This window comes from Crocuta crocuta, unplaced genomic scaffold, assembly GCF_008692635.1.
Source record: "Crocuta crocuta isolate KB4526 unplaced genomic scaffold, BGI_CrCroc_1.0 scaffold687, whole genome shotgun sequence".
NCBI lineage: Eukaryota > Metazoa > Chordata > Mammalia > Carnivora > Hyaenidae > Crocuta > Crocuta crocuta.
This window is the reverse complement of record NW_027530182.1, coordinates 1466099-1479694: the sequence shown is the minus strand read 5'-3', so window position 1 is coordinate 1479694 and position 13596 is coordinate 1466099. Positions and strand designations below refer to the sequence as shown.

The 13596-nt window shown below is 35.9% G+C and overlaps 1 protein-coding gene across 1 annotated transcript in view; it reads right to left on the bottom strand.

Moving 5' to 3' along the window:
* CCDC171 (coiled-coil domain containing 171) overlaps positions 1 to 13596 on the bottom strand; it is a 285435-nt gene that overhangs the window by 196424 nt on the left and 75415 nt on the right. The window contains exon 10 of the mRNA XM_077765058.1: positions 11835 to 11973. Within this exon, the coding sequence (XP_077621184.1) occupies positions 11835 to 11973 (139 nt within the window). The remainder of the gene's footprint in view (positions 1 to 11834; positions 11974 to 13596) is intronic.

Sequence of the window (13596 nt, the reverse complement as noted above, 5' to 3'; positions counted from 1 at the left end):
ATCAATTCCCTCTGAAAGTTTCTTCTCAATAATTATTACATTATGATTCTATGTTTATTTGAATAAGTCTTTTATTATTATATTATGATTCAATATTTATTTGAATAGGTCTTTTATTAGTGTCTATTTCACACAATTTAAGCTCTGTGAAAGGAGACATGGTGGGGTTTTTGTCCTCACCAGTGTATTCCCAGCACCTAGACAAGACTGAATATCAAAAGAGTTAAAAAAAATATTTTTATATAAAATACATATTACATGTCTATAAATTTCAATTCAAATAGGATCATAGTACACATGCTGCTATATAACTTACTTGTTACATTGTTTAGATGTACCATTAATTAATTTAACCAGTCCCCTATTGCTAAAACCTACAGGTTATTTTTGCTATTACTGATAACAGTATAGTATACATCCCTGTATGTGCACTCATATATCTTTGCATAAACATACAAGTATACCTGTTCAATAAACTGCTAGAGATAGGTTTGATGGGTAAAAGGATATGAACATCTATTTTTAGACAAGTGTTACCAAATTGCTCTCTGAAGAGTCCTACCAGTATATAATACCATGTCCAGTATAAGTGCCTATTTCTCAGTATCTTCCCAATGAGAGGCATTATCAACTTATTTTAATGTGCATTTCTTTAATTTTAAATAAGATTAAGGATCTTTTCATATGTTTATGAGCCACCTGTACCTCTTTCCCTAAGAAGGCCTTTCCACATCATGCGTCCATTTTTACATTACGTTGTCTATATTGACCATAGTGATTTGTAATAGTCCTTTCTAAATTACAGAAATGATCCCTTTGTCATACATGTTGCAAATTATTATTGCCAATTTGTCATTCACCTCCTAATCATGTTCGTAGAAACAAAATTATATTTTTTTAAGTGATCAAATGTACCAATTAATTTGCTTTGGGACTCCTAGATTTTGGGTCAGACCTTCTTTACTCCAAGATTATAAAATACCTAATTCCCATTTCCTTCCAGTGTTTTTTCATCTTTTTTTATGGTTCTTTGATCAATCTAAAATTTGTTTGATATAAGCAATATGGCAGGGACTTAGTTCTATTATTTCCTCTTATGTATGTCCAATTATCTGAAAACTCTGGGATAATGTATCCTTAAAATATTGACTGGCACACTGTGATATTGTGATTTATAGTAAGAAATATATCTGGTCTTTATCCATGAGTCAGGCACATAGCTCTTAAAGCCCTTGTAATTTCCCTTCAAAGAGTCCAAAGTCCACCTTTTACTATATTATTTAGTTTTGTTCCCAGTTCCTGAAATAACTTCAGGGTCAGAAAGGTGAAATGGAAGTCTTTTGTTATTCACAACAAACTCCTTTCAACCACACCTCATTTTCTGTTGATGCCTGGGAGGGTGCATCCTGCGGCCCGCACACAGACTGTCAGGCATGACTGTGATATTATATTGAAGCCTGGCTTCCAAGAAATCACCTCTGGGTCAGAATACCTTAATGTTCGGTCAGTCTTTGGTTGTGTTTGTGCCCCTCAGGCTAGTAAGGCTTCCGCGCTGCGTTGGTGTGTGTGTGTGTGTGTGTGTGTGTGTGTGTGTGTGTGTGTGTAGCGTGTAGCTTGGGGCACACTTCCCGTCTGCCTCACATCCTGCTCAGGCTGCTCTTGAGTGGCTGCGCCTACCACAAGTACACAGCCTTCCCAATCACTGACTCACTGTGACCCCATGAGGATTCCTCTTGGCTGTCTCTCTCTCTAGTTCTCTACTTTAAACTTCTGGCTGCCATGTCATGTTATTGTATCATAGAGGTACCAGGTTCCTCTTAATCACTCTTCACCCAGATTCATATTGTTGTCAACAATGCCCTTCACCATGGAATTTTCCACTTTCTACTCCACATAAGGTAAGTCTCCTCAAGCAGAAGTACAGCACTCCTTCCCCTGAAAGCCAGCCTGCCTTTCGTCCTGGCCAGAAACCTTGTGCCCCTGATTGGATTTGGGTGTGGAGACCCACTTTTTCCAGGACAATAATCTTGCTCTGTAAGTGGCCATTGGGGCATTGCAACCTCTGGTATTCTGGGGTAGGAGCAACTGTCCCACATTTGTTGACCTACCAAGACTGGCATAGAGTGTCAGCATTACAAGTGAGGTCTGGGCGGAGGAAGAGCGATCTGGTCCTCTCACTCATGCCTGCCCGAAATAAAACTGCTGCAACACAAGGCTCTGAAGGTTCAGACATTCCAGCAGTCTGCCTCTGCCAGGAAGAAAGCATGGCCCCCAAAATGCCAGGGAGAGAGGAAGGGCCCATCTTCCTGGCTGCAACCACCTAGGGTACAGCCTCTGTGACAGGGAGCAGGACGGAAAAGGGGTTAGGGAACCAACTATCACTCAAATGCCCTAGATTCTCACTGTTCTTACTGAAATTTATTTGATTTTCTTCTTTTTAATGGTTTGAGATATAATTTACATCCCATATAATGAATCCACTTAAAGTATACAATTCAATGGTTTTTAGTAGATTCATCAAATTATGCAACCAACACCACAATCAATTTTGAACACTTCCTTCACACCAGCAAGAAACCCCATACCCATCAGTCCCTTCCACCCTCAGCAACTCTAATCTATGTTCTATCTCTACAGATTTGCCTTCTCTGGGCACTTCATATAAATGGAATCACTCACTATGTGGCTTTTTGTGTGTGGCTTCTTACACTTAGCTTAATTTGTCCAAGGTTCATCCACACTGAACTTCATTTGATGATCAGTACTTCATTTTTTTTTCTTTATGCCTGATTCATATTCCATTCTATGGATATAACAACTTTTGTCCACCCACTCAGCAGCTGATGGACATCTGAGTTGTTTCAACATTATGGCTGTTATATAAAGTGCTGCTATGAACACATGAGTGTATACTTTCATTTCTAGTGGGTATATCCCCAAGAGTACCATTGCAAGGTCATATGGTAACTCCAACTTAAACATTTTGAGAAACTTCCAAACTGTTTTACAAAGTGGGGGGCATCATTATACATTCCCAACAGTAGTGTATGAGAATTCCAATTTTTTCACATTCTCACTAATAAATTGTTATTACTTGATTTTTTTATTATAGCTATCCAAGTATCTGTGACATAACTTGTCATTATGGTTTTTAATTTTTTTTGTATACCTCATTATGGTTTTGATTTGCATTTTCCAGATGACTGAAGATACTGAGCACTTTTTCATGGGTTTATTGGTCACTTATATGTTTTCTCTGGAAAGTCTCTGCTCAGAACATTTGTCCATTTTTCAAATGGATTTTTTTATTATTGAATTGTTAGAGATCATTATATATTCTGGATAAAATTCTTTTACCAGATACACGATCTGCAAATATTCTCTCTTTTCATGAGTCATCTTTTTATTTTTGATGTTGTTCTTTAAAGGACCAAGGTTTTTAATTTGATTAGTAGATTTTCTTCTTAAATGATAATTTCTCCTTCACCCTTAGGACAATTTCTAGAATTTATCTGATTTTTTTAAATTTTCATCCGTTAAATTGTTGTTCTGCTAGGTAGAGGGTTTACCAAGCTCTTTACACTATCATCCAGAAGTTCTTCCCTGTAATATATTTTAATATCCTAAAGACCTTCTTAAACAGTATTTTCCTAGTATTATCATACAATTATATTTCCAGAACTCCAGCATCATATTCACAAGTTATACTCAAACAGAAACACAAAAATGCCCTCTGTTACTTCAGTACCTGTACTGTCTTTAATTCTTGTCAAAAAAAAAAAAAATCCTGTACAGTTAAGGAGCACCTGGGTGGCTCAGTCAGTTAAGCATCCAACTCTTGATTTCAACTCAGGTCATGATCTCAGTCAATGAAATCTAGCCCTGAGTCAGGCTCCATGCTGGGTGTGAGGCCTCCTTAAGATTCTTTCTCTCTCTCTCTCTCTCCCCCTGTCCTGCTCATGCACATGTGCACAAGCAAGCACTCTCTCTCAAAAAAAAAAAAAAAAAAAAAAAAAAAAAAATGACCTGCACAGTTGAGATTATTAGCACCACTTTACAAATAAGCAAACAGATTCAGAAGGATAATATCACTAAAGGTCACACAACTATTATGAGACAGGGCTGAAATTGAAACCCAAATCAGTTTGTCTCCAAAATGTATGCTGATTGAGGCTAAATCCTCATCAATATCAAGGGATTAAATATTTACAGAAATATAACTGTAAAAGCCACACAAACTGCATACTTGGAATCAGCTTAATATAAAGGGTTCAATTAAAATCGGAATTCAACAATAATTCTTCTCTCTCAACTATAGGGCTCAAACCTGACTAAAGGAGAGCTAAAATTTCAACACCATGACAGTTTAAAACCAAATTTAATGTTAAATTAGCCAGGAAACACCGACTAGTGTAAAATGTTTCCAAGTAAAGAAAAGGTTTGACCAATGAGAAGGCTTAAAAATAATTAACTATGCCAAAAAGTTGCTATTACATTCATAATTAGTAGCAGTATAATTTTCTACAAAGATATCTGGCTAATAGTCTCATAATACAGATTTGACTTACATTTAATAACTAGGTATATGAATCAACTACTGACCAGAAACACTGTCATTGTTTTACAGTTGCCAATTTTCCTTCCCAATAAATCATTTTGGTTTTACAATTTTGAAGCTTTCATTCTTCATTCATATGGCAAAAGTGTTTGGGCTTTTCTGAAATGTGGATTGTACTTATATTTAAATATTTTTCCCAGAGTTGCTAGTTCTCTTAATAGCTTTTTGATGGGCAGAAAATGCTAGAGTGAAAGCAGAATTTATCTGCTAAGTAAACTGGTGGGTTGAAAATAAAGCACCAAGCAAGAATAAAATACTAAGTTTCTAATTTTTGATTGACATGTTTTATCCTGTGACATAGAGAGTAAGTTTAGGTTAATGTTGCATTGTTGATTTAACAAATTCTATAATTCTATAATTCTATAATTCTAAACATCCACAGCAGTTTAAAAGGAAAACCATAGGATAAAAGGATTCACTTCTTTTTTCCTTGGACATAATCCATATAAAGAGTTTGTTACCCTAACTATAAAAAGCTCTTATGCTGTGTTGGGTAACCAGATGACGTTTAGATGAACATTTATTGATTACTCACCATGAACCAATGACTACTTTAGATGTCATAATGAATCTACAAGCAGTGTAGACAGGGAACTAAAAATATAAAAATATTCAAGGAAAGTTGAGAAAAATGTGTGACTGGCAGACCTCATTGTATCATTAAAGAGGAATCAAGGTTGGTTATAAAATACCTTTACCCAGAAAGCACAATGAGATGACTAAGACCTAAGTTATATTTCCATCCTGGTATACTATATCTCATACACTGCTAACATGAATGAATTGCTGGCTTAGTCTAACGTGTCGTTCTCGTTGTTTCTTCCATAATCATCTTATCTTTCTGTACTCTACAAAGACACATCCTTCACTTTTTTACTAACCGTGTATGAATATCACAAATGGATATGCATATGAATAAAAATTTCTAATGCAATCTCTTGAAGAAACATATTAAAAGCATATGCAAATATTCATATCTAGAAATTGATAAATGGGTCCTCCTGATCTGCAGTGGAAATAGTTGATTCAAGCCATAAATAGCAGTAAAAGTAAATAAGGGACACAGTTAATAAGGTTAAAAATGGCAAAAAAATTAATACCTTTATTTAATTACGAAGATTTTTAAGTGAAATTTGTACTGTAAACATAGGTTGAACTTTTGTAGCGATGATATGTAATCACTATAATTTTTGAATTTTTTTAATGTTTATTCATTTATTTTGAGGGAGAGAGGGAGCATGCATGTGAGCAAAGAGGAGCAGAGAGAGAGGGAGAGAGAGAATCCCAAGCAGGCTCCACACTGTCAGTGAAGAGCCCAATGCGGGGCTCGAACTCACAAACTGTGAAATAATGACCTGAGCTGAAATCAAGAGTTGAACACCCAACCAACTGAGCCACCAGGCACACAAACATTTGTAGGACACAAGGAGAGTTTGCTCAGCTGATCTGAACTTGATCCAGTCAGCTTTCATTATCATCACTATCTGCCGCTTTCCCTCAATCATAATCTTTTGGGAAGAGAGAGAGCGTAAGCACGAATACAAACAGGAGAGAGGGGCAAAGAGAGAGAACTTCAAACAGGTTCCAAACTCAGAGCAGAGCCCAACAATTAGGGTTTGATTTCACAATTGTGAGATCATGACTGGAGCTGAAATCAAAACTCAGAGGCATAACTAACTGAGCCATCCAGGCACCCCTCCCTCAATCATATTAATGATAACTAATACCTCTTACTTTGCTTGCCTAAGCTCCTGCCATGGATGTAAATATTCTGTTCCCAATTGTTACTTTCATAAGATAAAATGTCACCCTCCCTATGTAGATTTATAATTAGTTTATTTTTCTATAGATGCTGCCTTCCAATCTGAATATGGGCCTTGACATAAAGAAATCTCTCTCCCTCTCTCTCTGCCTCTCTCTCTATCTATCTCACACACACACACACACACACACACACTAAATGCCATCTTATTTTTCCCCAGGTCAAAGATGAAATTTGAATTTTCAAAGCTTAGTAATTTATGTAAGAATAAATTTCAAAATAAAAGGAAAAAGAAATAATTTCAAAAAGCTTACTAAAAAAGCTTTATGCTCACATTATAAATTTAGAAAGCCAGCCATTTAATAAACATTTAATTATGGTTAGTGTTATTTAATACTATTAAATTTTTAAGGGCCACTAAAAAAGACAGAAAGTGATTTTTATATAAGCAAAAACAATGTTCATATACAAATTCTACCCCTATTCTGGAGGAATCAACAATTTTTTGGTAAAAAATCAGAATAGAATGCTTACTATCCCGTTAGTTTTTAACAACTGCAAAATCAGAGACATGCCATTCTAAAGCAAACCTAACAGATCATATGAAGCAAAAATATTATCAAGAAACATTAACTTTACCACAAAGTATAGCAATCAAAGCACTTTTCAAAATCCGATCCAATGCTAGCAATCATTATATTATATAATCACTTAAACCCCAAAAGTATAGGGAAAAAAACATACACTTGACCATTTTCAATCACAAGTTCTTTAGAGAATAAAATATTCTTTGAACTAAACCTCATGAGAACTAGAATTCCCTTTTCAATATATGGTCTCTCCTAGAGCTGTAACTAAATATTACTGAGTGGCAGAAAAACAAATCTCAAGAAATGATGGACTTAAAAAATTTCATTGTAGAAAGCACAAAGCAAATCCTAATAATACCAATTTAAAAATGATAGCTCCCCTGCTTCAAGAGAAGCAAATATAAAAACTCACCATAATGACTAAAAGACCCAACTGGATATGTTGAGCCTCAGATGGACTTTAATGAGCATAATCACTAAGCAACTTAAATTAGAAAGTCAGTTTTATTTAGTGGTTGATTAAATCATTATTAAATTCATAGATTGTGAAATTAATAGTTCAATTTTAATCAAAACTTTTCAAAGTCAAATTCAATAGTGTGTAACTGAGAACGTGAAACTAATTTGGTTAAATCTTTAGATGTCTTATGTTGAAATTCTATTAATTCTATGGCATTAAATATAATAATAATATATGATTCATTTCTCAATCATATCTTCCAAATCCATACACTGAATAGGAATTTCATTAATATAAAAGTACAATTAAAGTTATCTGGGTTTATATTTCTTAAATACCAACAAAAGACTCAACATACCCAGTTTGGGCTTTTCCAGAATGATGTTCTGTATTTGTATTATATTTCCTGAAACGGGAGCTATCCCTTTCAACTGGTTGATTAACATTTCGTGTATCCTGACTTAGGCAATCTCTATGACCCCCTCCAGCTCTAAAAAGCTAAGTTATATGACTATTATTTTTAAGTGTCAAAGGCTTCCTGAAGTCTCTGAATATCATTAATTAACACCTTGATCTCAATAGTAAACATACGAGGAAAATGGCTTTAATTTTCTCTTGCAATGCAACAGAGGAAGATAAAGATGAACGCTTGAACAATGACCATGAACATGACCTAAATTAGAAAACAAGCTGTCACCTCAAAGGAAGAGAAAAATTATCTCTCATCTATATTCTAGTAAATATTGAAAATATTATGTTCAAAAGAAATGTGAATGTGGGGGCACCAGGGTGGCTCAGTCAGTTAAGCATCTTGACATTCGCTCAGGGCATGATCTCACAGTTCATGGGTTCAATCCCCATGTCAGGCTATGTGCTGACAGCTCAGAGCCTAAATCCTGCTTCAGATTCTGTGTCTCCCTCTCTCTCTCTGCCCCTCCACTGCTTGCACTCTGTCTCTCTCACAAAAATAAACAAACATTTTAAATAAATAAACAAATAAAGTTTCATTTCCAAAAGCAAAAGGTAAATTCTTCCTCTTAAGTCATTTTCTCTTCAGTCAAAACCAATCATGAATTCAAAGCAAAAATAATAATAGCCAGCTCTAGGATGCAAAACTAGAAACATTCTATTTTTTATGATTTAATATTTTTAATTTGACAGATATCTTTTTAGAAAAAAATTTTTAATCTTTATTTACTTAGAGAGAGAGAATGCACACACACATGAGTGGGGAAGGGGCAAAGAGAGAGGGAGAGAGAAACCCAAGCAACTTCTGTGCTCACAGCACAAAGCCCAATGTGTGGCTTGATCCCACGACTGTGAGATCTTGACCTGAGCTGAAATCAAGAACCAAATGTTTAACTGAGCCACCCAGGTGCCCCCAAGAGAAAAAATGTTTAAACTTTTGCCCACCCCCACCCCAAAGGTGGCCCAAAGGCTACCAATCTATTGGAAAATAATAATAATAAAGGAATATGTACAAGAAAAATATATTTAGGAAACATGATAGATGAATTTTTTATAAAAAGAAAAACACTGTACTTACTATGTAAAGGAACAGTATTTTCATTAAACAAATGTTCATTAAATAATTCTTGAATTTCATATTATAGCCAGGTAAAGAGATAGAGAATAATAGTTCTAATCAGAAAATAGAACAAGTTAGAAAGCTCATTATAGGGAAGGGAAAGAAAAAAGAAGAGCAAAGGAAACAGAAAGATGGAAGAAAAATAAGACATAAAACTATGGATTTAAGAGAGATGAAAAATAGGGAGGAAAATACAAATAGGTTGAACCATATAAACTGAAGATCACTTAGGGCAATTTGAATAAGTTTTCTGAACATCCCATTAGTTCTGCAGTAAGTAACTACTATTCACAGAGCAACCACATTTAGTAATCCATTAAGCTTTGAAGAAACAATTGGCCTGTAATCTTCCACACTATGATCTGAACAATAGTGCTTTACAGGATGACACCCAAACAAGCAAGTAGACCCAAACAAGGCTGCAACTTGCCTTATTTCAGATCATGTGCCACACTGCAAAGCTGAAAAATAAAAACCTGTCAGCACCAAGTAAAAAAAATATATTATTTTAATGCATTTTTAAATTTTTTTGTGTTTATTTATTTTTGAAAGACAGAACATGAGCATGAGTAAGGGAGGGTCAGAGAGAGAGGGGGAAATACAGAATCCAAAGCAGGCTCCAGGCTCTGAGCTGTCAGCACAGAGCCGGATGCGGGGCTCAAACCCACGAACCGTGAGATCATGACCTAAGCCAAAGTCAAACATTTAACCCACTGGGTCACCCAGGCGCCCCCAAGTAAAATTTTTTAATCACAGAGCACTAGTATCCTCTATAGTGAATAAACCCAGGCCTCTTTTATTTTGTACCTTGTCACTGAAGTGCTAGAAGGCCAACTGAGGAGAATTCATGCAACTTATGTTCGTGACTATCTTCCCTGTCACATTCTTAGTCAGAACTGGCTAACTTTCCAAACTATTGAAAACAGGGTCCATAAGCAAGAAGACCAAACCCATGACTCAGCTCAATGGCTCTCACATGTTTTTCTCCACCAACGATTTACCTCCTGAACCAGGAGTTAAGAGGTAGGATAGCCCATGAAATTTAGGGTAGCACATGAGAGTGAACAGGCAGTAAAGTATGCTCCACAGAGAGCTCTGAACTGTTCTAAAACTCCACATCCAATGTACTCAAGCTACTAATTTAACCAAACAGCAAAAAGTAGCATCAGTCCCTGACTCAAAACACATTGAATGTCCTGGGTTGAATGAAGACTGTACATAACATTAGATCATTTGAAAGTGATAGAGTGTAAATTTTATCTCAACACTACCTTTCTATCTGAGCAGCACTGATTTGACCACTACTTCTTTTTTTAATTTTTTTTTAACATTTATTTATTTTTGAGAGACAGAGAGAGAGAGCATGATTGGGGTAGGGGCAGAGAGGGAGACAGACCGCAAAGCAGGCTCCAGGCTCTGAACTGTCAGCAAAGAGCTTGATGCCAGGCTTGAACTCACAAACCGTGAGATCATGACCTGAGCTGAAGTCGGACGCTTAACTGACTGAGCCACCCAGGCGCCCCTGGCCACTACTTCTTAATATAACCCAGAGTCTCCATCTTTTTTGACAAGGAAAAAAAAAACCATTCATTTTCTTCAATAACTGATATCACTAAGAGTTGAAAGTGAAGTGGCCAGTATCTGCAAAAGGTATACATGTGAGAAGACAAAGAAGAAACAGGGTATTACTCTAGATTTTATGCCCTCCTTCTTGGGGTTCCCAGCAAACTGTAGAATAGCCGTGTGCTGCAAAAACCAAATAAATGCATCCAATAAATGTTTATGGACGCACACACTGTGGTGGAATCTTGGCATGTAAAATGAATTAAGTTAACCTTGATGCACTCACAATCTCTTGGGAGAGATAATACAGATCAGATTTGGGGAAGTGTTGTGCCAAACTGTGGTGAAGATGCTAAACTAAGTACTAAAGAAACACAAAGTTGAGAAAAGGAAAAGTTCCGACTAAGAGGTTGGGAGAGTGGGGAAGGATGGAATCATGGAAGGCATCACAGATTGCAAGATGTTAGAACAGGGCATTATAGGATACATAGGAGTTTATTAAAGGAAAAAAAAAAAAAAAGGAGCAGTTCAGCCAACGTGGGTCCAAAAAATGAACAGCCTTAATGAAAGCAGGAAGACACAAAAATACACAATGTGTTTAGGAAGCCAAGAGTACGCTAATGTGGAATGTGGCTGAGGCAAGGTAAGAGGGCAATGGAAACGGAAGAAGCTGGAAGAGTTAACATGGAGGCACAAAGAAAGGGGTCTTAGATTGCTGACCTGCATTCTGAAAACAACAAGGAGACATTGATGGTTTTTTAATAAAGTGAGGGTGACAAGATCAGATCAATATCTTAGGAAGACAAATGTGGTGATGGCGTGAAAGCTGGATTATTGGGAAATGGAAACAAAATGATCAGGTACAAAATGACTATAAAAGGGAGTCTTTGAATCATTAGATTTATTGATTATAAACCCTGATCCTCCTCTCATCTAAGTATCATTGTCCTATGCACTGGGGGGGGGAAGAAAGCAAGAAAAAGGAAAAGGTAAACCCTTGAATAAATTCTAAAATATTCTATAATTCAGTTTTCACTAGTTCAACTAGTTTTCCCAATTTTTCTAAAGAAGAGATGATTCTTAAATATATCTTTGTTGTAATCACCATCTCTGGTTTCAAAATTTTATATCAATGTCACCAAAATTACTTTCATACTATTATCTCATGGCATGTAGTGAGGGGGAAAAACCTGTTAAACATCAGATATGACCCAATAAAGTAATTGCCATAGGGTTTTCTTTTTTATCCTTACCATTACAAGTTCTTCCTGTAATTCACTGCAACTTTTTTCATTATACTGGAGTCTCTTTGAAAGGTCTATAATTACTTTCTTCTGTTCCTCGATCTCTTCATTTAGTTTCTTGGTTTTGGAGAAATACTCTCTTTCTAATCTGAAAAGTTAAAGGGTCAGAGCAGATTTTTCAAATACAGTTTTATCAAGTCCTATTACATAGCTTTAACATGACTGGCAGATGTATTATCTATTATGTGTTTGTGCCAAAGGCTTTTAAAGACTACTTCTCCTTTTTCCAAACAGAAAGGATGGCATATTCTTAAATGAAAGACTTTAAAGGAATAATACCTCACCCCTCTGTTCATAGGTATTTTACTATGCCCAAGGTTACAAACAAAATCGATTTGTTTAGTGTTGATTTGTTCTCACCATTATCTTTGATGAACAAAACCCACACACCTCAGTTCAGTTAGCTCAGAAATTGCCGCAAGACAGAAAACAGTTCTATCAAACAATTTTCAGATCAAAATACAACATTAGAAATGAACAAATGTTTTATTCGTGAATGTCCATGTAAGTGGAACTTAGAATGATGGCGTATAAAGTCCAAAAGAAAGAATCATCAAAAATCATACATATTCATGATGAAAACACATAAAATTATTTGCTTTCTTTTTCCCATTAGTTAACATACAGTGTAATGTTAGTTTCAGGTGTAGAATATAGTGATTCGTCACTTTCATTCAACACCCGGTGCTCATCACAAGTGCACTCCTTGGTACCCATCACCCATTTAGCCCATCTTCTACCCACCTCCCTCCAGCAACCCTCAGTTTGTTCTCTATAGTTGCAGGTCTATTTCTTGGCTTGCCTCTTTTTTTCCCTACATTCATCTGTTTTGTTTTTTAAATCCCACCTATGAGTGAAATCATACGGTATTTGTTTTTCTCTGACTTATTTTGCTTAGCATAATACTCTCTAGCTCCATCCACATCACTACAAATGGCAAGATTTCATTCTTTTTGATGGCTGAGAATTATCCCACTGTGGGCGTGTTTGTGTGTATAAATACACACACATATATAGAACCTCTTCTTTATCCATTCATTCAGTCAGTGGACATTTGGGCTCTTTCTATAATTTGGCTATTGTTGATAATGCTGCGGTGAACATTGTGGTGCAGGTAACCCTTCAAATCAGGGTTTTTGTATCCTTTGATTAAACACCTAGTAGTGCAATTGCTAGATCATAGGATAATTCTACTTCTAACCTTCTGAGGAAACTCCACACCATTTTCCAGAATGGCTGCACCAGTTTGCATTCCCAACAAAAGTGCAAGAGGGCTCCCTCTTCTCTGCATCCTTGCCAACATCTATTGTTTCTTGTGTTGCTAACTTCAGCCATTCTGACAGGTGTGACGTGGTACCCCATCATGGTTCTAATTTGTATTTTCCTGATGATGAGTGATGTTGAGCATCTTTTCATGTATCTGTTAGCCATTTTGGATCTTTTCTTTGGAAAAATATCCATTCATGTCTTCTACCCATTTTTAATGGGATTATTTGTTTGTTGAGTAATGAGTTTAATAAGTTCTTTATAGGTTTTGTTCTTTATCAGATAAGTCATTTACAAATATCTTCTCCCATTACAAAGGTTGTCTTTTAGTTTTGTTGTTTCCTTCACTTTGTAGAATATATTTACCTTGGTGAAGTCCCAATGATTTATTTTTGCTTTTGTTTCCCTTGCCTCAGAAGACCTATCTAGTAAGAAGTTGCCACAG